The sequence below is a fragment of the Oncorhynchus tshawytscha genome, linkage group LG16 (assembly GCF_018296145.1).
Source record: "Oncorhynchus tshawytscha isolate Ot180627B linkage group LG16, Otsh_v2.0, whole genome shotgun sequence".
Taxonomy (NCBI): Eukaryota; Metazoa; Chordata; class Actinopteri; order Salmoniformes; family Salmonidae; genus Oncorhynchus; species Oncorhynchus tshawytscha.
Window position 1 is genome coordinate 47,977,101 of NC_056444.1, and position 27,463 is coordinate 48,004,563.

The 27,463-nt window shown below is 45.2% G+C and overlaps 1 protein-coding gene across 1 annotated transcript in view; it reads right to left on the reverse strand.

Moving 5' to 3' along the window:
- Positions 1 to 27,463, reverse strand: part of LOC112215777 (cadherin-4-like) — a 404,729-nt gene that overhangs the window by 223,811 nt on the left and 153,455 nt on the right. Inside the window, exon 3 of the mRNA XM_042299244.1 lies at positions 16,890 to 16,913. Within this exon, the coding sequence (XP_042155178.1) occupies positions 16,890 to 16,913 (24 nt within the window). The remainder of the gene's footprint in view (positions 1 to 16,889; positions 16,914 to 27,463) is intronic.

The following is a 27,463-nucleotide window of genomic DNA, read 5'->3' on the forward strand; positions in this document are numbered from 1 at the left end:
CATCCAATCTGTTTTGGGCTTCGTGGGACTATCATTTGTTTTTCAACAGGACAATGACCCAACACACCTCCAGGCTGTGTAAGGGATATTTTACAGAGGAGAGTGATGGAGTCCTGATTGAGATGACCTTGCCTCCACAATCCCCTGACCAAATTGAGATGGTTTGGGGTGAGTCGGACCGCAGAGAGAATTGAAAGCAGCAAACAAGTGCTAAACATATCTGGGAACTCATTCAAGACTCTTGGAAAAGCATTCCAGGTGAAGCTGGTTGAAAAAATGCAAAGAGTGTTCAAAGCTGTCATCAAGGCAAAGGGTGGCTACTTTGAATAATTTGCAGTATAAAATATATTTTGATTTGTTTAACACTTTTTTGGTTACTTCATGATTCCATATGTGTTATTTCATAGTTTTGACATCCTCACTATTATTCTATAATGTAGAAAAAAGTAAAAATAGTAAAAACATTTTTTAAAGATATCACATAGTAGAACTGCATAAGTGATGCTCTCCACTTTCTGGAGGACCGAGTTTTGAAATCAGTGGAATTACAGTATGATAGAAAATTCTGGCGTTTGATTGCAAATATGCAGAAAAGAGAACATATAAAACGCCTGTGTCCGGATTACATCTTCAAACTAAGGGCAACCATGACAGAGGGAGAATCGTCCATCCATATATATGGGTAAGAGAGTCTAGCTAGCTGCATTTTCAGATATTACACATTTCAAATTTTGTCAGAAAGTCTTTTCATTTCCAGTTAAAGTGTACTGTTAGCTAGCTAGCTAACGTTAGCTGGCTAGTTAGCTAACGTTACGTGTATGATCTGTGTAGTAATATTATTTGTATCTCAGGGCCATTTGCATTGCTAGTTATAGCCTTGTTAGCTAGCTAACATTGAACCCTGGTTGGTTAGCTACCTGCAGATTCATGCAGGGTCGTAACCTTATGAGTTGGGATTATGGTTCATTGTTTAGCCAGCTAGCGATATGTCTAAACAAAAGACTCCACTATGCTTGTAACTATTTCAATAGAACTCGATGATGTCACTGCGAACACTGTCGATAGACGTAGCTGGTAAATTCTCTCTGGCTATCTACTCCAATTTCAGAGCACTCTCATCTGATTGTGCCAGAGCACAGAATAACTGACGGATTTACGAACGCTCAACACCCGTTGAATATGGCCGGTATCAGTTAAAGTTGGCAAAGAAACGTAATTAAATTGTTGCCAGCAGCACAGTTGCAGTCACCAACGCTCTGGATACATCAAAACAGCCTAACCAGCTCTGCTATCATCTATCCAATAGTTCTCTGCTCCCTCCATTAAAGTAGCTAGCATGGGTAGTACTCCCTTGTTCTATTCTACCTAGATGTTGGCGAGCAGGTACATGTATGTGTTAGCATTGGTCCTCTCCCCTATCAGGGGCCTTAAGAGCTGCTCATCTCCTCTTATGGTGGTGGATGTGTCTAATTGGCCTGGGGTGGCTTAGAGAGTGTGGAGGAGAAGAAGCACTACTGACAGACTGAGCACTGAACTCTGTGAAAACACTGATAACTCATCCAAACACACACACACACACACACACACACACTGCAGCTAGAGAGAGAGAGAAAGAGATAGCGAGAAGGAAAGAGAGAGAGAGCTTTCAATCTCCTCGGCCTCCCTCTGCAGCTAGAGAGAGAGAGAAAGAGATAGCGAGAAGGAAAGAGAGAGAGAAAGAGCTTCTCCTCCCTCTGCAGCTATCTCCTCGGCCTCCTCTGCAGCTAGAGAGAGAGAGAAAGAGATAGCGAGAAGGAAAGATAGAGAGAGCTTTCAATCTCCTCGGCCTCCCTCTGCAGCTAGAGAGAGAGAAAAGAGATAGCGAGAAGGAAAGAGAGAGAGAGCTTTCAATCTCCTCGGCCTCCCTCTGCAGCTAGAGAGAGAGAGAAAGAGATAGCGAGAAGGAAAGAGAGAGAGAGCTTTCAATCTCCTCGGCCTCCCTCTGCAGCTAGAGAGAGAGAAAGAGATAGCGAGAAGGAAAGAGAGAGAGAGCTTTCAATCTCCTCGGCCTCACTCTGCCCATGTCTCTCTCTCATGCCTGCTCTGCATGGAAACATTGAGACAAGAAACCATCATCCTGAAAACCTACAGGAGAAAAAAGATCTAATCCTGAGTGAATCTGTTCTTGCCTCACGGAGAGCAGGGGAGAAGCGCGTTTATTCCCTGCAGGAAATTACTGTTTGATTTCCTACCTGTCAGGATGATAGAATTCAGGAAGGGGGGGTGGTGAGTGAAATATCTATGATTTAAGTCTGAGAGCTTCTATTTGCTCAGGAGCAGACAAGGCTTCACTGAAGGGAGAGCAGTACTATGATAATGTCACTGAAGGGATAGAGCAGTACTATGATAATGTCACTGAAGGGATAGCGCAGTACTATGATAATGTCACTGAAGGGATAGAGCAGTACTATGATAATGTCACTGAAGGGATAGAGCAGTACATGATAATGTCACTGAAGGGATAGAGCAGTACTATGATAATGTCACTGAATGGATAGAGCAGTACTATGATAATGTCACTGAATGGATAGAGCAGTACTATGATAATGTCACTGAAGGGATAGAGCTGTACTATGATAATGTCACTGAAGGGATAGAGCAGTACTATGATAATGTCACTGAAGGGATAGAGCAGTACTATGATAATGTCACTGAAGGGATAGAGCAGTACTATGATAATGTCACTGAAGGGATAGCGCAGTACTATGATAATGTCCCTGAAGGGATAGAGCAGTACTATGATAATGTCACTGAATGGATAGAGCAGTACTATGATAATGTCACTGAATGGATAGAGCAGTACTATGATAATGTCACTGAATGGATAGAGCAGTACTATGATAATGTCACTGAAGGGATAGAGCAGTACTATGATAATGTCACTGAAGGGATAGCGCAGTACTATGATAATGTCCCTGAAGGGATAGAGCAGTACTATGATAATGTCACTGAAGGGATAGAGCAGTACATGACAATGTCACTGAAGGGAAAGCAGTACTATGGTAATGTCACTGAAGGGAAAGCAGTACTATGGTAATGTCACTGAAGGGATAGAGCAGTACTATGATAATGTCACTGAAGGGATAGAGCAGTACATGATAATGTCACTGAAGGGATAGAGCAGTACATGATAATGTCACTGAAGGGAAAGCAGTACTATGGTAATGTCACTGAAGGGAAAGCAGTACTGTGGTAATGTCACTGAAGGGATAGAGCAGTACTATGATAATGTCACTGAAGGGATAGCGCAGTACTATGATAATGTCACTGAAGGGATAGAGCAGTACTATGATAATGTCCCTGAAGGGATAGAGCAGTACTATGATAATGTCACTGAAGGGATAGAGCAGTACATGACAATGTCACTGAAGGGAAATCAGTACTATGGTAATGTCACTGAAGGGTTAGAGCAGTACTATGATGATGTCACTGAAGGGATAGAGCAGTACTATGATAATGTCACTGACGGGATAGAGCAGTACTATGACAATGTCACTGAAGGGATAGAACAGTACTATGGTAATGTCACTGAAGGGATAGAGCAGTACTATGATAATGTCACTGAAGGGATAGAGCAGTACTATGATAATGTCACTGAAGGGATAGAGCAGTACTATGATAATGTCACTGACGGGATAGAGCAGTACTATGACAATGTCACTGAAGGGATAGAACAGTACTCTGATAATGTCACTGAAGGGATAGAGCCGTACTATGGTAATGTCACTGAAGGGATAGAGCAGTACTATGATAATGTCACTGAAGGGATAGAGCAGTACTATGATAATGTCACTGATGGGATAGAGCAGTACTATGATCATTTCACTGAAGGGATAGAGCAGTACTATGATAATGTCACTGAAGGGATAGAGCAGTACTATGATGATGTCACTGAAGGGATAGAGCAGTACTATGATAATGTCACTGAAGGGATAGAGCTGTACTATGATAATGTCACTGAAGGGATAGAGCAGTACATGATAATGTCACTGAAGGGAAAGCAGTACTATGGTAATGTCACTGAAGGGATAGAGCAGTACTATGGTAATGTCACTGAAGGGATAGAACAGTACTATGATAATGTCACCGAAGGGATAGAGCTGTACTATGGTAATGTCACTGAAGGGATAGAGCAGTACTATGATAATGTAGAGTTGCAAATGTCTTCACAACTGCATACTCAACATTGTAATCATGTATGGACACACACATGAACCCCCCCATAAATCATGAAGCAGAAACATCTTCTTCCTCCCTCCAAAAGTCCTCTTATATTAATGGGCATAAAAGGACTGCGTTTCCATAGTGACTCCCTTGGGGACGATTAGGACATCATTTCTCTGAGACAGATACTGCTTGAGACGCGCCAGCCGTCTCCAGAGCATTGGGCCGTGCAGTGCAGGAGTGGAGAGGGGGATGAGAGGGAGGAGAGAAAGAGAGGGACCCTGTCCCCCTCTCTCAGGTGGGAATAGGGGAAGGGGGGAATAACAGAAACAATCCTAAAGCTACGTAAACATCACACAGATCTCAACTCCCTCAGCTAGCTCCTTCATGACTATCACAAACAAGCCTTAAATAGACATGGGAAAGATGATAAAAACCAGACAGGAACCAGGGATAATGGAAAATAGAGTAAAAGTGTGTGAGTGAGGGATGGAAAGAGAAAGAAAGAAAGTGAGGAAAAAGTGATCCTCTTTAGCATAGCGTTGAAGCTCTAAGCTCTCTCTGACTGTGTGAGATGCACTCACCCAGGTCTACTGTACCCCAGGAATAACGTTGACATTCAAATCAGCACATACACACACACAAAACACAGAAACACACACAAAGAGAGCTGTCACTCCAATAGCAGAGCTCTGTCATCTTTACCATCAATGCTAGGCCAATGCAACACCGACTACGCTGCTTTGGGCCAACCTGCATGTCAACCGACTGAGCATTCTGCTTCCATTTAGAGGGCCAGCATTTCCGCAGTGCGCACAGAAAATATGCAGATTGAGCTGAGCTGCTTTGTAAATGCATTGCATTGCGTGCAGCTGTCACAATGCCTGACTGTGCTGCCTGTCTCCAACTTTACTGGGCTCAGCTTTTGCTTACTTTTCATGGGCATGTAGGAAATATAGATTGTCAAGAGCTGATTTCTGTTCGGGATTATCCCAGCCCAGAGTAATCCGTCTGATTGTGAAGCCACCTTCCCACACCGATGATGAGCCTCAGGGGTTAATGAGCTGGTTGGAAGCTTATGTATTCCTCACTTTTTTTCTCTGCTGAGAGAGGAAGTGCATGTTGAAGTGTTGAGGAGGACGGTGGGTGTGTTCAGATATTTCTTAGAAAACAATAACGATTAAAAGTGTTGATCAAGAGTGAATTCTCCTGAGGTCTCCTTCCCACCCTGTTTCGGTTGTTTCTTTTGGTCCTTGTTGTATTTAGTGTTCGGTTTATTAAAATAATGATGAACACTTACCACGCTGCATCTTAGTCCTCACCTTCTTCCACCAACGGTCGTTACAAAGGGAGGGTGGGAAGGAGACCTCAGGAGAATTCACTCTCGATCAACACTTTTAATCGTTATCCCCTCTTCCCTCATCCAATCCACCCAAAATGTGCTTCACTTGTCAACCCATCAATCCCCTTTCCCCTTCTTATGTTTCCCCTGCCTCACCTTTGACCTCCCTCAGTGCTTCTTGTTCATGAAAAAAACACGTCTTCACCTTACCCCTCCTCCAACTCTTCCGACTTACACACTGCTCCTCCCCTCCCTGCCCATGTCAGATGATAGTTTACCTTGGCTGGTGCTTCTCTCTCTCCTCTCTCTAATGCAAACATGATCCCCCACCTTGGTAGAATCCTTTTAGCTGAATCCCCAGTAAAATCCAGGAGAACATGGGAAACCACAGGATCCTGGAGGAGCTATGTCTGTCTACCTCCAGATCCCTCTCCCTGGGATCACCCGCCACCAGGGAAGGAGGATAAATCCTTGAAATATTAGGATGTTCGGAGAAGGCAGGCAGGGAACGCCGTGGGGCCTGAAGTGGAGAACATTCTGGGTTACAGTGGCTACACCATGGAACGGGATAGTTAATCACCTGATCTCTCTGGATGCGTCCCAAATTGCACCCTATTCCCTAAAATAGTGCATTCATTTTGACCAGAGCCCTTTGAGCCGTGTTTCGGGATGGGACGTTAAACGGGTGTCCCATGATCCCATGGCACTTATCGTAAGAGTAGGGGTGTTAACCCTGGTGTCCTAGCTAAATTCCCAATCTGGCCCTCAAACCATCACGGCCACCTAATCATCCCCAGCTTCCAATTGGCTCACTCATCCCCTTCCTCTTCCCTGTAACTATTCTCCAGGTGGTTGCTGTGAATGAGAATGTGTTCTCAGTCAAATTACTTGGTGAAATAAGGGTAAAAAAAAAGATTTAAAAAGCAATTTAAAAGGAGTGCACGTGAAAGGGAACAGGGTGTCATTTCTGACGGAGACTCTGTGTAGGAATGCTTCCTTGTAGAAATGTCATTACCATGGTTGACTGGTGCGATATGCTAATATCAAGTCTCATATGCACAGTACATGCACAGTGGCTTACTGAACATGAATTTGTTCATGTGACTGGATTATAAAACTGTTGAGTAACTATAATGCTAAGTTGTTTAACTTCTTGGTGACAGTCCGGATGAAATGCATGCCCAAATTCAATTGCCTGCTACTCATACACAGAAGATAAGATGTGCATGTTATTAGTAGATTTGGATAGAAAACACTCTGAAGTTTCTAAAACTGTTTGAATCATGTCTGTGAGTATAACATAACTTATGTAGCAGGCGAAACCCCAAGGACAAACCATTCAGATTTTTGTTTGTTTTGAGGTCACTCTCTTGTCAATCAGCTTTCATTGGGAATCCAGATTTCTAAGGGACTTTCTTGCAGTTCCTACCGCTTCCACTGGACGTCACCAGTCTTTAGAAATTGGTTGAGGTTTTTCCTTTGTGTAATGAAGAAGTAGCCCTGTTCAAAACGAGGGTCACTTCAAGTGTACTGTTAGATAGAGGCGCGTGTCCAGAAAGGTAGCATCAGTTTGTTTTCTTCCTGTATTAAAAACAGATCATCCCCGTCTTCAATTTTATCGATTATTTACTTTAAAAAATACCTAAAGTTGTATTACAAAAGTAGTTTGTAATGTTTTGGCACAGTTTACAGGTAACTTTTGAGATATTTTGTAGTCACGTTGCGCAAGTTGGAACCAGTGTTTTTCTGGATCAAACGCGCCAAATAAATGGACATTTTGGATATATATCGATGGAATTAATCGAACAAAAGGACCATTTGTGATGTTTATGGGATATATTGGAGTGCCAACAGAAGAAGCTCGTCAAAGGTAAGGCCTGATTTATATTTTTATTTCTGCGTTTTGTGTCACGTCTGCAGGGTTGAAATATGCTTTCTCTCTTTGCTTACGGAAGTGCTATCCTCAGATAATAGCATCGTTTGCTTTCACCGAAAAGCCTTTTTGAAATCTGACATGTTGGCTGGATTCACAACAAGTGTAGCTTTAATTTGGTATCTTAAATGTGTGATTTCATGAAAGTTAGATTTTTATAGTAATTTATTTGAATTTGGCGCTCTGCATTTTCTCTGGCTTTTGGCCAGGTGGGACGCTACATACCCCAGAGAGGTTAAGAAAGTAAGAAATGTTGGAGTAGAGCTTTAAGGGGAGAATGCTATTAACAGGGAGTTTTTCTTCCAGGCTCAGGTCTCCTGTTCTGCTATGCAATGTTCCAGACCCCAATTTTCTCCCAGACCCAGGCTCATTTTCCCTGTGCTCGCTGGTGTCGGGGAACAAGTGGGATTTGCATCGTAAATTTGGTAATAAAACCCCTGGACTGAATCAGAATCAGCTCCTCAGCCGAAAAGAAAGAGGCAGCTTGAGAGAGAGAAGGACACCGCCTTTCTCTTTTCTCGGCAGCTGCATACTGTCAGAAGGAAAACAATCCATCTATGTTTCTTTCTTGCTTGTTTGTTTGCCATATAGTGTTTGTTTGTGTGTGTTTCTTCTTCTTTGTTGGTTCTCTCCTGAAGAGACTCCAGAACTATCCATCTGCCTGTGTTACCGTGGTGACATCCCTTTGAGCGGCTGACGAGGCAGCGTTAGGGAACGCAACAACCGGAGAAGCAAAATGCCAGCCTAATTAGCGTGACTGTGAAGCCGGCGGAGGGTGAGACTCGTTATGGGCACAGCTCGCTATGATGTGTCTGCGCATGAATATAAACATTTTACATAAGGCAAAAAAAGCAAGCACTTCTAGTAGTTCAAGGTAACCAACGAACATGCCGGGTGGTGTTGATTGGGTCATTTGGTAAAAAGTTTGCAAGACTCCATGTGTTGAATTTAGTTTCTGTGCATGACTGACTTTGTTATCTAGCTGTGGATGTGCAGTGTGTGTGAGCGTGTTGAGTGTGAGATGGTGCTTGAACACGTCTGCTCTCCATGCTTCTCACATACACTCTCCCAGGATACTGCCTGTGGACTCCAAAGTAGAGAGTGAAGTATCCATCAACCATCTTCCGTTCCTCTGCCTTCCTCTCCTCTCCAGCCTACCCTCCCACCACCATCCTGCTGGGCCAATCCAAGCTAGCCCGGGACTGGCTTCCGAGCCAGGCCCAAACCGGAGCCTCCACGCTGGGTGCAATATGGCACCCACCTCCCCTGCACTGCCAGCATGCTGGGGCTGCCCCTTCGACTGTGGCGTCCCCCAGCCCTAAGCAGACAGAGACGTATGGCAGCTCTAACTCACTCGGGGTGGGCAGGGATAGAGGGAGACATGGAGTGATAGGGAGCACAGGGGGGGGGGGACATGTTGTTCAAACATGAACAAGAGTCATTAGCCTCAAGGGATTGGCTCTGTTCCCACCACTGACATCATCCGTGGCTGAAGAGACAACACCGAAACAAGATCAACAACAGCAGTGAGGTGAATGTCGAAGTCACATCCCCCAACCAGGAGACAATGGCCCAATCGAAGGTATACGCCTTCATGCCCGCACTTCGACAGCCTCCCTGTCTGACATTGACGTTGAGACAATAGGCTTGATGAGTTGTAGTTTGTGAAGTCAATTACACTGAGTGTGCCAGTCCTCTTGCCTCAAAACTCTCATTGCCGTCTGCCCGTCGCAATCACCAACTGCTACCCCATGGTGGGAGGAACACAGAACAGCAAATAACTTGGCCCGGCCACAAAACCTCTTAAATGTTCCCCGCATTTAATTGGCAAGTTGAAACTTGGGAGAGGGCGATTCAGCCAGAGAGATTTGTGATCTGTCTCTATCGTTCCATTTTCCTCGTACTTTTATTTTCTATCCTTTGCTGTTTCTGTCAGAGGCAGGCAGAGAGAAATGTTTCCAGGCCCAGACAGGCTTAATGAGGAGGACAGGTAAGTCTGGGAAGGTTGTGTGTGTTTGTGTGCGTGCGTGCGAAGGATCTCCGCTCAAGTCTGAAACGCTTGTGAGTCATGAGGTAGCCAAGCTCCCAAAGCGCACCACGGGTCTCACCCCCCAAAAACAGGAACAGCCAGCCTGTCAGACTGCAGTCATTTCCCCAGCTGAAACAGCTCTAACTCCTTAAATCACACAGACGTGGACATCATCTGACAAAGTGGTCTTTGGTCACCCTGTGGAGGGTGCCGTTTAAAACCCTCCCAGTGTTGGACCCTATTATCTGGGTACGAGGGGGGTGGGTTCAGCAGAGTCAGACCTGCACTGACCCCTCTCTCTCAGGGCCTCAAACGCAGGCTCGAAAAACAAACCAGCCAAAATAATCCACACCAGCATCTCTCGTCCTAGGGGTCCCGGGGAGGATGAGCAACCGAGCAGCACGGTGAGCGCACAGCGGAACGGCACACGGTGGTAAACAAAACCAGGACGTGTCCACACATCCTAACTCAACCACAACGGCTCCACCCTTCGGAACAATCTCTCTATGAGCTAGGCTTCTCTTGGCACGGGAAGAGGTGAGAGACTTGGCTAGGGGCCTGCACGTTGGCAGAAGTGAGCGTGCATTTCAATTAAACACTTTCTTCAGCTGCGCCAGAAGGAGGATCTTCTGAGAGGAAGTTCGAACAGAAAACAGGTAGAGAAAGAGAGCGAATGAGAGAGAGAGAAATAAAGGGAGAGAGAGAAACAAACAAATGTAATAATATGATATAGGAATGGAATGCAAGGCAGTATCAGTATGTACTGAAAGTAATAGTGGAAGACGTGTGAGAGAGAGAGAGAGTGTGTGGTGGTGGTGGTGTGGAGGCTTGGAGATCACTCTGCTCCCTGTGTAAGTTGACAGGTAAATTAGCATCTTCGGCTAACAGGGCAAGCCCTCCTCTGCCTCCTTTCCCTCCGACAGAGGCAGCTTCTTGACCCCTACCATATCCCCTGTCGCTCCGCGCCACCGCATTGGCGTTTAAACACACAGACACTTTCACACTTCTATTTATAGACGCACACATAGGCGCCCGCGCTCTCTACACTCTCCTGAACAAACATGTAAACACAGACGTGAAATGTTATACTGCATGTGTTGAATTCCAATTAGCGATAACTTCCCTGTAACTTTCCTTCAGGTTATATGGGTCAGAGCCATTCTTAGGTCCTCCAGTAATGTTTCAGGAAGTTGGATGACTCTGAGCAAGACCCAGTCAAAAAAACTAAACAAATCAAAATGGTCAAACCCAGTGCACGTCTCGTCACCAGGATGTGTAGAGCTGTTTACATGTATAGTCATCCAGGAGAGGGCTACACTCTTAGAAAAAGGGTTCTTTGGCTGTCCCCATAGAAAAACCCATTGAAGAACCCTTTTTGGTTCGAGGTAGAACCTCTTTGGGTTCCATGAAGAACCTTTCCACAGAGGGTTCTAAATGGAACACAAAGGGGTTCTACCTGAAACCACAAAGGGTTCTCCTTTTGGAACCCTTTTTCCAAAGAGTGTAGATCTCCCCGATACATCTCTCTCTCTCTCTCTCTCTCATCACCTTGTGCCCTTGATGCCATGTTGGAATCATCAATTAGAACAGACTGGGGGGCTGGGTGTTCGGCTGAGAGTGGGTGGTGTGTGTTCGTGTGAGAGACTATATATGTGCCTGCCTGCCTCTCTGTCTGCCTACCTGTGTACTCCTGCATGTTTTTAGTAGCATTAGTATTACCACATATCTGAGTGTCAGTCTGCTAGTTTGCGGGCCGTATGACTGATTCATCTTATCATTCAACGCTGACAGGCTCCACAGAGCCAACAGAGTAGCAGCATTGATCTCCTTTACAGGGACCCGGGGCCTTGACTTCATTAGCCCTGTTAGTGCTAAGCTGCTTTACCATGCCTAGTTAAGCCTGCACAGTGACACACACACACACACACACACACACACACACATAAATGCAGAGAGAGAGGAGGGGAGGAAGATAGAGAGAGGAAGCAAAAGAAGAAAGTAAAGAAGAAGAGACAAAGGGAGCTAACGAGTCGGTTTGAGGGGAAGTGAAAGAGAAGAGAAGGAAGAGGCTGGCGATAAAGTGTGAGCGAGGGAGGAGGCGATAAAGTGTGAGGGAGAGAGACCAAGAGAAAGAGAGAAAGAAGGAGTTTAAAAGTGTGAGAGTGGGGTAAGTGAAGGAGAGAAAGTGACAGAGGTATAGAGAGGGCACGGAGCGTGTGAACCTGCAGCTCTCAGAGGCCAGGGAGGGATAAAGCTCAGTGTGCTGTTTGAATGAAGGAGGCTTTCTGCAACGGAGCGATGAGCAGCCGAATCAATTAACTTGTGTTCTGATTAATGAATTATCACGCTGGTCCATCGGCAGTCTGAGTACTTAGCCCGGCTTCCCCCGCGAGGCTTTGCTGTGTTGGAAAATTAGCTTTGACCTCTGCAGTACACACAGAAACACAGAAATACACACGTGTGGATGCACGGACACCCACACATACATGCACAGTCGGGCAAGGCCTTATGTTCTCCAGAGAATTCTGTAAATTAAAATGTCTTTAAGTAAGTTATGGTGAATAAGGAAATGATTGCACAGCCATTTTGTTGATGGCGATTTGACGTACAGTAATTCCTCTTTCTTGTTCCCCTTTTCCCTCCTTACACCCACTCATCCTCTCCTCCTGCCTCCCTTCTCCCTCACCCTCTCCCTCTTTTTCTCCTGCTAGTGTATGGCTTTGGCTGGTTTAACTACGCCCACAGCTCCCCGAGGATGGGCCATGACGGATGGGCCTGCGTGAGATTCTGATTCGATTCGGCCCATTTGATCAATTTATCGCTGTCATTTTGAAAATGAAATTAGAGGAACGTCTCCCAGAGAGTGTTTTTCCAGCACAGGTGTCATAAATATACTTAATTTGGCTCGGAGAAAGGAGGGAGAGAGAGAAAGAGAGAGAGAGAGAGAGAGATGGAGTGGGGATGGAGGGAGAGAGGGATACAGAGATAGAGACCGATAGAAAGAAACTTTTTCTGTTGTGATGATGAGTGTGTCGAGGTGAGCAGAGTTTGGAGGTTGTCCATCGCGGTCCTAGGGAAGGAAGTATAGAGGTCATTCAGCTACTGAAATAGCACACTGCTAGGGCCAGTAGATTTCTGCAAAAAAAAGAAGATAAGATGGCAACACTAAGCCATCCAAAAATGCATGTGTGCTAACCTACCAGATCAACACTGCCATCGGAAATAGACAGCCGGAGCATCTGACGGAGCGAGGTTGATGAGTGGTTGACGCTGCCAACACACACATACAAGCGAGAGACAAGGAGAGACGAGAGAGAGATACAGTGCCTTGCAAAAGTATTCATCCCCCTTGGCTTTTTTTTTCATATTTTGTTGCATTACAACCTGTAATTTAAATTCATTTTTATTTGGATTTCATGTAATAGACATACACAAAATAGTCCAAATTGGTGAAGTGAAATAAAATAAAAGTAAAAAAAAAAAAAAAACGTGTTTTTAAACAGAAAAGTGGTGTGTGCCTATGTATTCACCCCCTTTGCTATGAAGCCCCTAAATATGATCTGGTGCAACCAATTACCTTCAGAAGTCACATAATGAGTTAAATAAAGTCCACCTGTGTGCAATCTAAATGTCACATGATCTGTCACATGATCTCAGTATATATACTCCTGCTCTGAAAGGCGCCAGAGTCTGCAACACCACTAAGCAAGTGGCACCATCAAGCAAGCGGCACCATGAAGACCAAGGAGCTCTCCAAACAGGTCAACAGGACAAAGTTGTCGAGAAGTACAGATCAGGGTTGGGTCAAAAAAAGATATCCAAAACTTTGAACATCCCACGGAGCCCCATAAAAGCCATTATTAAATAATTGAAATAATATGGCACCACAACAATCCTGCCAAGAGAGGGCTGCCCACCAAAACTTACGAACCAGGCAAGGAGGGCACTAATCAGAGGCAACAAAGAGACCAAAGATAACCCTGAGCTGCAAAGCTCCACAGTGGAGATTGGAGTGTCTGTCCATAGGACCACTTTAAGGCGTACACTCCTCAGAGCTGGACTTTATGGATGAGTGGCAAGAAAAAAGCCATCGCTTAAAGAAAAAATAAGCAATCACGTTTGGTGTTCGCCAAAAGGCATGTGGGAGACTCCCCAAACATATGGAAGAAGGTACTCTGGTATGATGAGACTAAAATTGAGCTTTTTGGCCATCAAGGAAAATGTCTGGCACAAACCCAACACCTCACGTCACCCCGAGAACACCATCCCCACAGTGAAGCCTGGTGGTGGCAGCATCATGCTGTGGGGATGTTTTTCATCGGCAGGGACTGGGAAACTGGTCAGAATTGAAGGAATGGTGCATTGCTGTAAGTACAGGGAAATTCTTGAGGGAAACCTGTTTCATTCTCCAGACATTTGAGGACAATGACCCTAAGCATACTGCTAAAGAAACACACAAGTGGTTCAAGGGGAAACATTTAAATGTTTTGGAATGGCCTAGTCAAAGCCCAGACCTCAATCCAATTGAGAATCTGTGGTATAACTTAAAGATTGCTGTACACCAGCAGAACCCATCCAACTGGAGCTGGAGCAGTTTTGTCTTGAATAATTGTCAAAAAACCCAGAGGCTAGATGTGCCAAGCTTATAAAGACATACCCAAGAGACTTGCAGCTGTAGTTGCTGCCAAAGGTTTGCTGTCTGGGTCGACTATGACTAAGGACATACAATCCTCCAGTGGGCCTGAAAAGTCGACGTGGACTCAATGTCAAGGCTCCTTCTGGGAAGTCCCATGGGTGTAGTGGCGCTAGCTGAGGCATGTTCCGCATCTTTTGACGTGCAGAACGTAACTTGGCCTTTTCTTCGATAGCTGTGTCCAAGTCTGGCCACCAAAGGAAGCTGCGTGCAATCTTCTTCGCACCATGCCACAGTGACCTGAATGGTGTTCAAGCACCTGCTTTCTCAGTGGCTGCGGTATGATGATTTGAAAGTCCCGTGACACGCATCCAGACTGATCCGTGAGCTCGTTTCTCCTCGCCAGGTAAAGCTGTCCGTCAGCTCTCCTCCCCAGCACAAGGTGACAATGTCTATGATCTCAGACATCACCGGATCAGTGGGGGTAACCTTCTTCACTTGGGCTGACGTAACTGGTGCGTTCATCACTTCCTGGAAGTAGAGGATTTCAGCCTGGGAGGGCTCAGTGTGTGCGACAGGTAAGGGAAGCCTGAAGAGTCTGTCTGCATTGCAGTTCTGCTCAGACCTGTACTAGATGTCGTATTGGTGACCAGAAAACTCTAAGACCCATTGCCACATGTGGCTGGCTGCGAGCAACAGAATGTGGGGAGTGTGGCGGGTGGTTGACCAAAGATGGAGGTGAGGGGTCTATGGTCCATCAGCAGTGCGAATTGTCATCCAAACAGAATCTGTTGGAATTCCTTAACTCTTTTGCAACCCTGTGAATTTCCTGCCAGTGTAGTTTGATCTTTTCCAGCCATGTGCGTCATAGAAAAGCTGGGTGGTTGCCTTTCACGGAGTAGAGTGGTAGATTTACCTTCTGTTTGTTGAGCTCTACTGTAACATTCACACTTCCTCTCACTGGATCAATCTCACCAGTGTGCGTTTTCGGGCATCATCTCCATCGGCTCTGCTGCGAGCTGATGTAGTTTCTCCTTGTATACAGCCACAGACAGCATTGATACGGCTGCTCCAGTGTCCACTTGCCCCCGTTCTGCTTTATCCTGCAGCAGTGTTACCCGTTATCCGTGTTCATTGTCTGAAATGGACAAAACATGCTCCCTCTGTGTGCTCCACGTCATGCACTTTCTTTTGTCACTTCCTGAGGTCGCTTTTCTTTCATTCAGCCATTTTGTTTGATTCTGTCTTTTTTTTTGTTTTTTTTTGGCACTTAACAAAAAGTGTTTGTCTGTAATATTGACAGAGTATTTGAGTGCGCTGTGTAAATGTTTGAGGGAGAAAGGGAGTATGTTACAAGAAGGTGTAACAGGTTTCTGCCTGGGTTAGCACAGCTGTAAAATGCCTAGATTGGTGTGTCTCACACACACACACACAGTCAGGCCTTATTTATGTGTCTCTCCTTCAGCAGCCGGCGTATGGGATTGTGTCTGTAGAGAGATGATGTACACCACGCTAGCCTCTGTTCCCGCTCCACATCCATCAGACTACACAGCACAGCCGCACCACATCACTTAGCTTTATAGACCCGTCTGACAACCCACACACGCACGCGCACACACACACACACACACACGCACGCGCACACACACACACACACGCATGCACGCGCACACGCACACACACGCGCGCATAGACTCGCACGCGCACATACTAAGAAAAGCGCCGTGTGTCCGTCCGTGTCTGTTACCGCGGGTGTACCGAACGTGAAGTATGTGAGGATGTCAAGCACACTGCATAGTTGGTATGGCTATGTATTGTAGATCAAGTGCATATTTGAGAGTGTACTTAAAGCCAGTGTCACGTCATGTAGCCGAGTTGCCAAAAAAACTTCTCTCCTGAGAAAACAAAGATGCTGTCACCCCCCATATTATACACATAACAATACCTTCATTAAAGGACAAAGTGTGCGGCACAAAGTTTGAACAACGTCAAGTGTATCAACTGTAAAGCAGCACGGCTGATTGTCTATTGTCCTCTCATCCAGTGCAATCACACAGGACACAAGCTTTGGGGCACACCCTCAGCCATCATCTTCATTACACAGAGTAAAGGGATGAAATGTCCCGATGCATACACCTACACTGTGCTGCCACTCAAAATAAGCCCCCGAACCTGTCCACAATGTCTGCTTCCACTCTGATCATTACCCCCCCCAATCAAAACAGACAGCGCCAGCCCTCCCTCCCTCCCACCCGCCAACCGTACCCCACCTCGCAGTTATACTGAGGAGCACAATCACTCTCTCCACCCGCCCCCGCACATTAACATACACAAGGCTTTAACTGTGCTATGACTGATGAGATACACAGAGAGAAAACATTACAAAAGAACGTTATGATTCTGAGCGTACTGATGAGTCGTCAGTGATGCACATAGTGTGGATGATCTATTTCTCATGTAATGTATAGAGCGACGCTATTGGCTATATGTGTGGGCGTGTGGGGACCATGCTATCCAGGGACAACGCTATTGGCTATACGTGTGGGTGTGTGGGGACCATGCTATCCAGGGATAACGCTATTGCACAGAACAGTAACCTTGACTCCGCATCGCTAACACATCAGGGCATAAGTGTTGATAAACAGTACTTGAGAACACACACACAGCTGCTGCTACACACACACACAAACACACACACACATCTCAATCAGCGTAGGAAACACAGGCGACTGATTATGTGTTGCCTTACCTTTCCGCGATGACACGGTGGTATCTGCAGATGAAAGGGGGAGGGGAAAAAAGAGAGGAGTGTTAGGAGTTAACAGGCTGTTGTCTCTGAGACACATCAAATGGCGGAGATGACAGCGGCAGTCGGTGATTGGTTGGGAGGGGGAACAATGTCGTGGCCCAGATCGGGAAACCAAAAGGGGGTCTCTCATCTCAGCCCTCTTAACAGCACAAGCACTCCACTCAACACACGCACACACACTCAACCACTACTGTTGCCTTTGAACAATCTTGTGGAGGGAGGGAGCGAAGGGAGGGAGGGAGAAAGGTAAAGAGGAGAGGAGAGGGAGGTAGAGAGAGCGAATGAGAAAGGAAGACACTGGGCTAAATAAATTGAGGCCTTGAGAGTGAAGAGCAGAGGACGCCTGAAATTCACAGTCAACTGCGATGCATTATACAAGTTACTGCGAGTGGAGATTTCTCATAAGTAGAGCAATAACATCTCAGCTCCTTGAGAGACTGCACAATCTGAAAACATTTCAGGATTTTTCCCTGGGCCTAGGGAGGCACTTCGGACCAATAAGGTGGGGAATAATATTATTTTAGGGGGAGGGGGGTTGTAGAGGCTCTCTCTTCGTAATGGACGGTTCCAAAGTGCCACAACAACAGAGGGAAGAGTAGGAGTGAAAATAGTACATTTTGCTTATTGTTCGCATAAAATATTTACCACAAGCCTGTTTGTAAGCTCCCAAGGTTTCATTTTTACGTGATAGACTTCTCAAGTCGGGAGGACTGCGAAATTAAATAAAGTGTAAAAAAAAAAAACGTGTTTCTGTTGCACTGTCAGTGGTCCAAATCCTTGAACACATTTGTGTACTGGCCGGACGCCCAAGAAGCCCAAACGGCCGCAGACAGGGGAAGCCTGTAATAATTGAATCCGGGGTGGATTTGCGTCGGGTTGGGCTAAAGGGGAGATATAATCTACTGCTTTGCCTAATTGCCAGAATAAAGATGGCTTCCATTGTTGCGTTTGGCATAGATCAAAGCAGCGCGGCGTGCGATTGGGCATAGGGTTTTAAGGCTTTAGCTGCTTTTTTGTTTGGCGAGGTGTTCTGGGGGATTTGGGCCAATATTTCCCCGCTGGTTATTACACGTGTCTGACTGTCTGTTACGGGTAGCTTCACAGCAGTGAGATGGCCCTACCTGGACACAAACTACCTTCTTCTAACTGGTACAGTTGGTGTTGGCATGTTCTGGTGCCATGCCACATTCCGTCATGCCAACTCTACCGTCGCCATTGGACAAACCGTGCAGCCATGAGTGCTGTGGATTTAAAACGAAGGATGAGAAGGAGGATGAAAGGATGAATCTTGTTCACTGTAGGACTTGACACGGGGCCCCACAACATCACCACTCGTGACAACAGGGGCGAAACAGCGCCTTTACTTCTTAAAGGCGGCTAGAGAAATTTGTCTCCAAAAAACTACCGCCGCACTGTCGAGAGCGTCCTGACCGGTTGCATCATGGCCTGTTATGGGAAATGCTCCGTCCACAACCACGAGGCCCTCCAGCGGGTGGTGAAGACAGCCCAGTACATCACTGAGTCCATGTTCCCACCCATTCAGCAGTGGTATAAAGAACCTAAGTAAAAATACTTTAAAGGAACACATACGTCGTTATTTGTATTTTACTATTTACATTTTTTGACAACTTTTACTTCACTACATTCCTAAAGTAAATGATGTACTTTTTACTCCATACATTTTCCCTTACACCCAAAAGTACTCGTTACATTTTGATTCACACAATTCACACACTTATCAAGAGAACACCCGTGGTCATCTCTAGTACTTCTGATCTGGCGGACTCACTAAACACATGCTTTGTTTGTAAATGATCTCTGAGTGTTTGAGTGTGCCCCTGGCTATCTGTACATTTAGAAACTGTGGCAGTCTGCTTTGCTTAACGCAAGGAATTTGAAATGATTTAAACCTGTACTTTTACTTTTGATACATAAGTACATTTTAGCAATTACATTTACTTTTGATACTTAAGTATTTTTAAATACTTTTTGACTTTTACTCAAGTAGTATTTTTCTGAGTGACTTTCACTTTTACTTGAGTCATTTTCTATTAATAAGGTATCTTTACTTTTACTCAAGTATGACATTTGGTACTTTTTCCACAACTGCCATTCAATACTTATTTTCCACCATCATTTGCAAATAAATTCATTAAAAATCCTACAATGTGATTTTCTGGATTTTTTTTTCTCATTTTGTCTGTCATAGTTGATGTGTACCTATGATGGAAATTACAGGCCTCTCTCATCTTTTTAAGTGGGAGAACTTGCACAATTGGTGGCTGACTAAATACTTTTTTGCCCCACTGTAGGACTAATACAACTTGAAAATTGTTATATCTCTCCAATCCCTCATTGAAAGAGAGTGAACTTAACCACTCAGAGAGAGAGAGAGAGACCTCTATATCCAAGTAGAAAATATCTTCTAAAATATGAATGTAACTCTATCATATTAATGAAAACAGAAACACAATGTGGACTCTGTTGGTATCTCAACCCGATCGTCCCTCAATTCACTATCTATAATGCATAACCACTATTTGACGCTCCACTTCTGAAAAGTACTCATGCGATCATGTGGAAGAAGTGATATGCAGTTTAAAGCCCTCAAACAGTGAGACGGCAGAACAGCAGTCTGTCCTCTACACACATGTACGCGATATGGAGAGTGAATTACTCATCCCACATGTGAAAACAGGTGTGTTCTTATCATTGTGAATATTTACTTTAAAGTTGCTTCATCCATTTTTGGACTTCTGAATTAATGATATGTACCCATTGATCCTTGAAGAATATAACTTGCCTCATGAGCTTAGTTCAACAGTCACACCCCATCAGATGTACGCCAATGTTTGTAAACAAAGCCAACGTAAAACAAACACTACAGTACACATCCTCAAAACATGGTTAAAACTATAATGTTGATATCTTGAATAGGCGGTCCTTGCATCCATAGCTCTGGCTATGAATTTAAGAGTGGTTACATTTCTCCAGCCCCTACCCCCTCAGCTTTTTTTGACAGAAACAGGGGCGAAGAGAACGCTTTGCTATTGTTTCAATGGCAGTGGAGCAGGTGGACAGCTTCAAGTTCCTCGGTATCCAAATCACGGAAGACTTCAACCGGTCCTAACACACACGCGCAGTCATGAAGAATGCGCGATAGCGTCTCTTCCCCCTCAAGGAGGTTGAAAAAGGTTTGGGCATGGGCCCTCAAATCCTGAAAAGTTTCTACAGCTGCACCATTGAGAGCATATTGACTGGCTGCATCACTGCTTGGTATGGCAACAGCACCGCCCTCCATCGCATGGTGCTACAGAGGGTTGTGCGGACAGCCCCGTACATCACTGGGACCGAGCTCCCTGCCATCCAGGACCTCTATACCCACTGTTCCTGTGCCGTCATTGTAGATTAGAATTTGTTCAGAACTGACGTGCCTAATTAAACAAAGGTTAAATAAGTAAAAACAATTAAAAACAGGCGGTGTGAAAAGAAGGCCTGGAAAATCACCAAAGACTCCAACCAAGCACACACAAACAAGCTGCTGCTGCTCTGTTTATCTTATATCCCGTTGCCTAGTCCCCCTACCCCTATATATATCTACCTCCATTACTCCAGTATCCCTGTCCCCTTACACCTACCGTAATTTCCGGACTATAAGCCGCTACTTTTTTCCCACGCTTTTGAACCTCGCGGTTCATACAATGACGCGGCTAATGTATGGATTTTTCCCGCTTTGACAAGATTCATGCCGCCAAAAAACTGAGCACCGTCACATAATGTGACGTAAATCGAGCGCGCTCAAACTTCCCATCATTCTGATTGCGGTAGTCATTTTGTCACCCTCATCATGGCAAAGACACGGAGAAATGCATATGATGCAGCTTTCAAGTTGAAGGCGATCGATCTGGCTGTTGGAAAAGGAAATAGAGCTGCTGACAGCGTGGCGCATTGTCAAAAAATCCACTATCATCAACGGGTTTGGAAAGGCTGGACTGCTGTGTGTTGAAGAGGACAGCGATCCAACATCGGATGAAGCAATTCTGAGGCTATTCAACTCCGACACCGAAGGAGATGACTTCAGTGGTTTCAGTGCACAGGAGGAGGAAGATAGTGACCAATGACTTTCTTGGTAGGCTACTGTTTAATTTTTGTTACAATCCGTGTTTCGTTAAAGCCTAATTATTTTTGTTACAACGCCGTGTTTCGTTTAAAGGCTGTGTAAAGTTCATTTGTTTCAATGTACCGGTAGGCACCTGCGGCTTACAGACATGTGCAGCTTATTTATGTACAAAATACATCTTTTTTAATAATTCAGTGGGTGCGGTTTATATTCAGGTGCGCTTAATAGTCCAGCAATTACGGTATACATATCTACCTCCATCACTCCAGTATCCCTATCCCCTTACCCCTATACATATCTACCTCCATCACTCCAGTATCCCTATCCCCTTACCCCTATACATATCTACCTCCATCACTCCAGTATCCCTATCCCCTTACTCCTATACATATCTACCTCCATCACTCCAGTATCCCTATCCCCTTACCCCTATACATATCTACCTCCATCACTCCAGTATCCCTATCCCCTTACCCCTATACATATCTACCTCCATCACTCCAGTATCCCTATCCCCTTACCCCTATACATATCTACCTCCATCACTCCAGTATCCCTATCCCCTTACCCCTATACATATCTACCTCCATCACTCCAGTATCCCTATCCCCTTACCCCTATACATATCTACGTCCATCACTCCAGTATCCCTATCCCCTTACCCCTATACATATCTACCTCCATCACTCCAGTATCCCTGTTAATATGGTATTGAAAGACTTAAAAAAAATAATAACAATAATAATTTCCTGTATATTGTATGCTTACTTCCTTATTTCATATTCTTATTTCTGTTTTTTTTGTTGTTGTAATACATTGCTATTGATTATTGCATGGTCGAGTTTTGAGTTTGCAACAAAGGCATTTCACAGTACTTGAAACTTGAAATGGGTGTGTTTTTATCATTGTGAACGAATGGCTACTTTGACAGCCAGGATAACCAAGATGGGGAAGAAGGAAGCAATACTGCTGTAATGATAGTGATCTTCCCCAGCAGCAGCTGAAAATTATCTGATGACAAAGCGTAAACGCTTTTCCGTCTTAACACACGTCAATACGTGGCATGAAAAAGCCCCGTGATGGCTTCCTGTGTTCAGATAAATATTGGGCTGTTTGGAAGGTAAAGCTCTTTTTTTTCCCCCCAGACCATCGATTGGCTGGTTTTCTGCCTGGTCGCTGGTGGCTTAGATGGATTTGGAGGCTAATATCCAGTGAATATGTGTGTGGCGTTTTGATGCGGCTGCACGCCCAGCACTACACTCCTGTGGGTTGGGTATTATGTATTCGTCAATACAGTGATCCCAGTCATCCCACTCAGTCACAGGCTTATGCAAGAACAGCTAACGCCAGCCCTGAAACGCCCAATAACCTGCCTGTAAAGGAGGGACACACTGCATGCATGGTAGTGGTGGACACACACGTGCGACATGACAAACACACGCAGCTAGCTTGTAACTCTCAACCTGTTTTTCTTTTCTCTTTCTCTGTTTGTCTTTGTGCGCCTTTCTCTCAGAGAGACAGATAAATATTGTGAAGGTTCAATACTATTGTTTCTTGTTTTGTTGTTGTTGTGTGTAATACTACAATGATAAGACAGGACAGTGGTCTAACAAAGTGACTGACCTAAAAAGCTAATCAGGCATTGGCTGGAACACGCGTGTTGACATGTGCAACACTGATCAGCCATTCGGATCAAGGGATTTCGATGCATTTATTTTCTCTCTCCAAAAAAAATGGATGCATTTTAAATGGGCTTGTTACGATGAACAACAACAGAGAGAGGAGAAGAAAGAAAAAAGAAACAGAGTAATATTCATTGTCTACCAGGATTACTCCTCAGTCCTGACCTATATATCCACTTGCCTTTCTGCCCGTAAGAAGGCTCCTCAAGTCTATTGTTGAAATGGCTATTGTTCATGAACGCCAGATCAGACTCAAGTGTAGTAAAAGTGGCCTCGCGGAAAGAGGGAAACGTCCCAAAAATATATAGATTTTCTAAATCGTTCCAAAACTCATAGACCAAAACCATGAGGTCTGAATATTATTATTATTTTTTTTTTTTTTTAGACCTTTCAAGAGAAACATCCTCTTTCTCTGCCTGGAATGCAATAAGGAGCCTTAGCTGGAATGTATCAATTTGCAGCAGAGATCCAAAAAAAAAAGACTTCAGCCACACCCCTGAGAACTCATCTCTCCCAGGCCTTATAATAGTCAGCAGTTTTGGAGAGCTGGGTTGTTGTGATTTCAGGGGTTGCTGGAGGCGTGTACAGACTGACCAGAAGTGAAAAGGTCTTTCTCTCTCTGATAATGATAGTGACAGCAGACAACCATTTTAAGGGGACATAAGCCTCAAAATTGCTTTTTTACAGCTCTGGGTGTGAATCTCCTTCACTCTCTTCTGTCCTCTCTGTTCTTCCCTCAATTCATATTCCTTGCTTTCCTTTTCTATCCTCTGTCTACATTCTCTCTCTTTCCTGCCTTCTGCTCTCCCTCCCCTCTTTCCCTTCTCCTGTGCCCTCTCCCCTCCGTGCTCAGTCAATTCCCCTCTTCTCTTTCTCCCAAAAGCACTTTATAAAAGGAATGCTGGGGCTTCACAAGAAACACACAGCAGTAGACCTGAAGGTGTGTGTGTGTGTGTGTGTGTGTGTGTGTGTGTGTGTGTGTGTGTGTGTGTGTGTGTGTGTGTGTGCGTGTGCGTGCGTGCGTGCGTGCGTGCGTGCGCGTGCGTGCGTGCGTGCGTGCGCGTATGTCCAGAGGATAGTGCGTGGTCATTGTACAGTAGATGCATCCATCTTAAGCAGGTAAACTTGAGATGGATCCAAACCTACCTTTGTCTTCTGAAGCATCCCACCAGTTCCTTCTGTTCATTATGACATGTTGTAACCAGACTAAACCGTGGACGCGTGACGATTGAAAAGGGCTGGTAGTGTGTTGCTTTTGAAAGATGGTATGTTTCGAGCCATGTTGCTACTGAGGGGGTCCGCCTGGACTGCTTATACATCACAGACAGTGAGAGTGAATTAGAGTGCATTGGAAAACTGTCTCCCATTGACCTCTTTAAGTTGTGGCCTTCTAAGAAGCTGTCCTGGGAATAGCTTTAATTAAAGCCAGAAATTGGGTTCGATTTTTATACCCCTCCTGAACTGAAGAATCCTCATAGCTAATCACCACTTCATCAAGACAAATGAAAACCATATCGGCCAAGATGAACGTGTGTGTGTGTGTGTGTGTGTGTGTGTGTGTGTGTGTGTGTGTGTGTGTGTGTGTGTGTGTGTGTGTGTCAGAGGCATGTACAGGACTGCAGACATAAACAAACGCAGCTGTCCTCAGATGATGAAGCACTACAGTGATATATTGAAGCTTTAATGTAATTAGGATAAATTCCTCTACTGTGGCTTGCCCTTACTAAATCAACCCCATTCCACCTGAGTGAACCTGGCCGTGCTGACACCACATCACTCCCAGTTATGAACCCACACATTGACAGATGGTGGCCCCCGGTCACACTTGACCTCTGACCTGGAAGTTAATGAGTCCAATTGAGCTGGTGTCGTGGCTTGCTCATGTCCGTGATGTAGTCCCATAGGCTGATCCTATAAGACCCTACAGAGTCGCAGTAGGCTTGTTCAGCCAGGTTTCCCTTGGGGGGGGGGAAGCTCCGCCGCGTCACTCCAGTTCCTTATCGCTCTATAAGCAAGATCTTGGGATGCTAAATGCACCTATGCTTTATCAAAGGTGAAAAAGTGTCTTGTGTGTTTGTAGCGAGTCTCTGGAGTTGCAAGACCACTGGCTGGGTGTGTCAAGTCACTATGGTGGGAGGATTCTTTCAACAGGCAGAGTTTCCGGCAAGTGTCCTAGCTATTGGGTAGTCCTCTTGGTATGTTGTCGTCTTCTGAACCTTTTGCGTCCTCTACGCCTTCAGTTTTTCACCAGCTCAGGTATATACATGCAAGACAGGTTTCTACTCCATGCCAATGAGTTTCCTGAGGCAGTGTGCCCCTTAAGATCGTAAACACGGGAACACTTGCAGTCTCACCCTGTCTCGCTCTCTCTCTTCTCCATGTCGTGTAGTTATTTTAACAAACGTCTTCTCCCTGTGTCTCTGGGTGAGTTAGCAGCGGTAGCTAGCGGGCTTGTTAAGACAAGAGGGAGAGGCTGCTGATGTTGGGTCATGATCCCGCCTGATGCATGTTGCTCCCCCCCATCTGCTGAGAGAAAGGTCAGCGCTGCTGTTATTCTCCACCGACGGAGAGCAGGCTGCAGGCGGACCACGCAAACAGGAAGACGTCACCTTTTACAGGAAGCTCTGGATTACAGCGCTGAAGAAAGTTCACCGCCACAGAGTTGACACTACTTCAGCAGTGTGCACATTCATTATTTCCCCCTCAGTCTTTGCTGAATGGGAGTGTGTCGAGAGAAGTGGGTGCTATTTGCACTGTACTCGCAGTGCTCTTTGAAAAGCACACACAGAGAACGGAGGTAGTCTGGTGCGTCTGAGAGTGAGGTGAACATGGGTGTCAGGCTGTACTTGCCCCTCTATTGTCTAACAAAGCATTAGTGCTCATGTAGAAAATAAAAAAGTATCACCGACTCGGACTCCCTTGGAAAGGCTAAAGGAACAACACAATTTGCCACTAAGCATAATAATAATCATTTAGCAAGCGGTAAGTAACAGATGTCTTTTTTTTTGTATCACATGAGTTTTTTTCCCCTCTCTTTCTCTATCCCCCTAAAACACCAGCATACAATGACATAGTGTTAGTAAATCAAAATGCTATTAAAGCCCATACCTTCCCTCTTTTAAAGAAAGGAAGAGAACAGGAAAGTAGAGAGCGTAGCAGCGTAGTAATTAGCAGTGAGTTAGGGGGCTGTGTATCCTGTCCTCCACTCTATATAAGGCTCAGCGCCAGGTAGAGTCTCTCTCATTATGTACTAATGACTTGTCTATTAATGAAAATTGAAAACATTTATTTTGCTAGCGCTACAGGTTTCGACTGGATTAATTACTACTGCGATGGAGGAATGAAAACACAAAGTGCTGCAGTGCTAACTAACCCGTGTGTATTGCTCGCTAGGCAACTGTTCGGTTCTCACAGGTGGCAACGGGCCCTCTTGAGAGAGCAGAGACGGCATTTGGAGAGCCGGGGAGCTTAGTCACACAACAGACAATGGTTTTCAGCTGTCCCCAGAGGAGAAAAGGAAAGGGTTCAACCGAAATGTGTCTTCCCGCATTTAACCCAACCCCTTTGAATCAGAGGGGTGCAGGGGGGGCTGCCTTAATCAATGTCCACGTCATCGGTGCCCGGTGAGCAGTTGTTGTTAGGGGTTAACTGCCTTGCTCAAGGGTGGAACGGCAGATTTTTCCACCTTGCCAGCTTGGGGATTGGAACCAGCGACCTTTCGGTTATTGGCCCAATGCTCTACATGCAAACCGCAAGGGTTATACCTGGAACCAAGAGGGTTTTTCAATGGGGACAGCCCCAAAACACTTTTGGAACCCTTTTTTCTAAGAGTGTAGGAGGGTCATAGTGGGGAGTACAAATACCTAAACACACCCAACAACACATAGAATAAATGGTGTGTTCTGTGTTCAGCCAGCAGTGTTACACAATATGGCAACTACAGTACCTCAAAATGTTGATTTAGTACAGTGAAACGTAGTAGAATGGCTCACAAACATACAACCACACTCACACACACACACACACACACACACACAGTAACTCACTCCTTCTGTCAGCTGAACACACACACACTTTACTGCAGCGATAATTGTGGCGTTTAGCCGTGGATTCCAAACTAATTACATCGCGATGCGCCCAGACACTGAACACCTTTCTATTCTCACCCACAGCTCAGGCTGTCAATATCAATAGCAATCTGTCACTGGTCACGGTCGATAGCAATAAAAAATAACAAAGGCGACCCGGACAAATTTAATTGTTATATAAAAACTCCAATAGCTTCAACACAATTAAAGTCCTTTGGTTCTGGGAGGTGAATATTTTGATCTGAGGAGATACCACATTTCATGTTGGCCAGGGTAGGCTGACAGAAAGAGAGAGGGAGAAGGAGAAAGAGAGAGAGAGAGAGAGAGAATAAATTGGCCGCATGTTCACAGCATCTTCCCAAATAAATAGCCAATATAAATAAACAAATAGCAGCGTTGTGGGAGTAATCTAATTTCCATCTGCAGATTTTTCCCTCAAATGGTGACCAGAACTATTCTAACAGGGTCCTGATTTCCCAGCGGGCTCTCCTTGGAGAGGTCAGACAGACACAGGAGCAGAAAGAGAGTGTGTCTCTCACCCACAGCAGATGGTCCTTGATCAGATATTAGAGGCTGGGCAGCCAGGTCATATGGCCGTAGGCACTCTGCCCTGCCTGGGGGGAG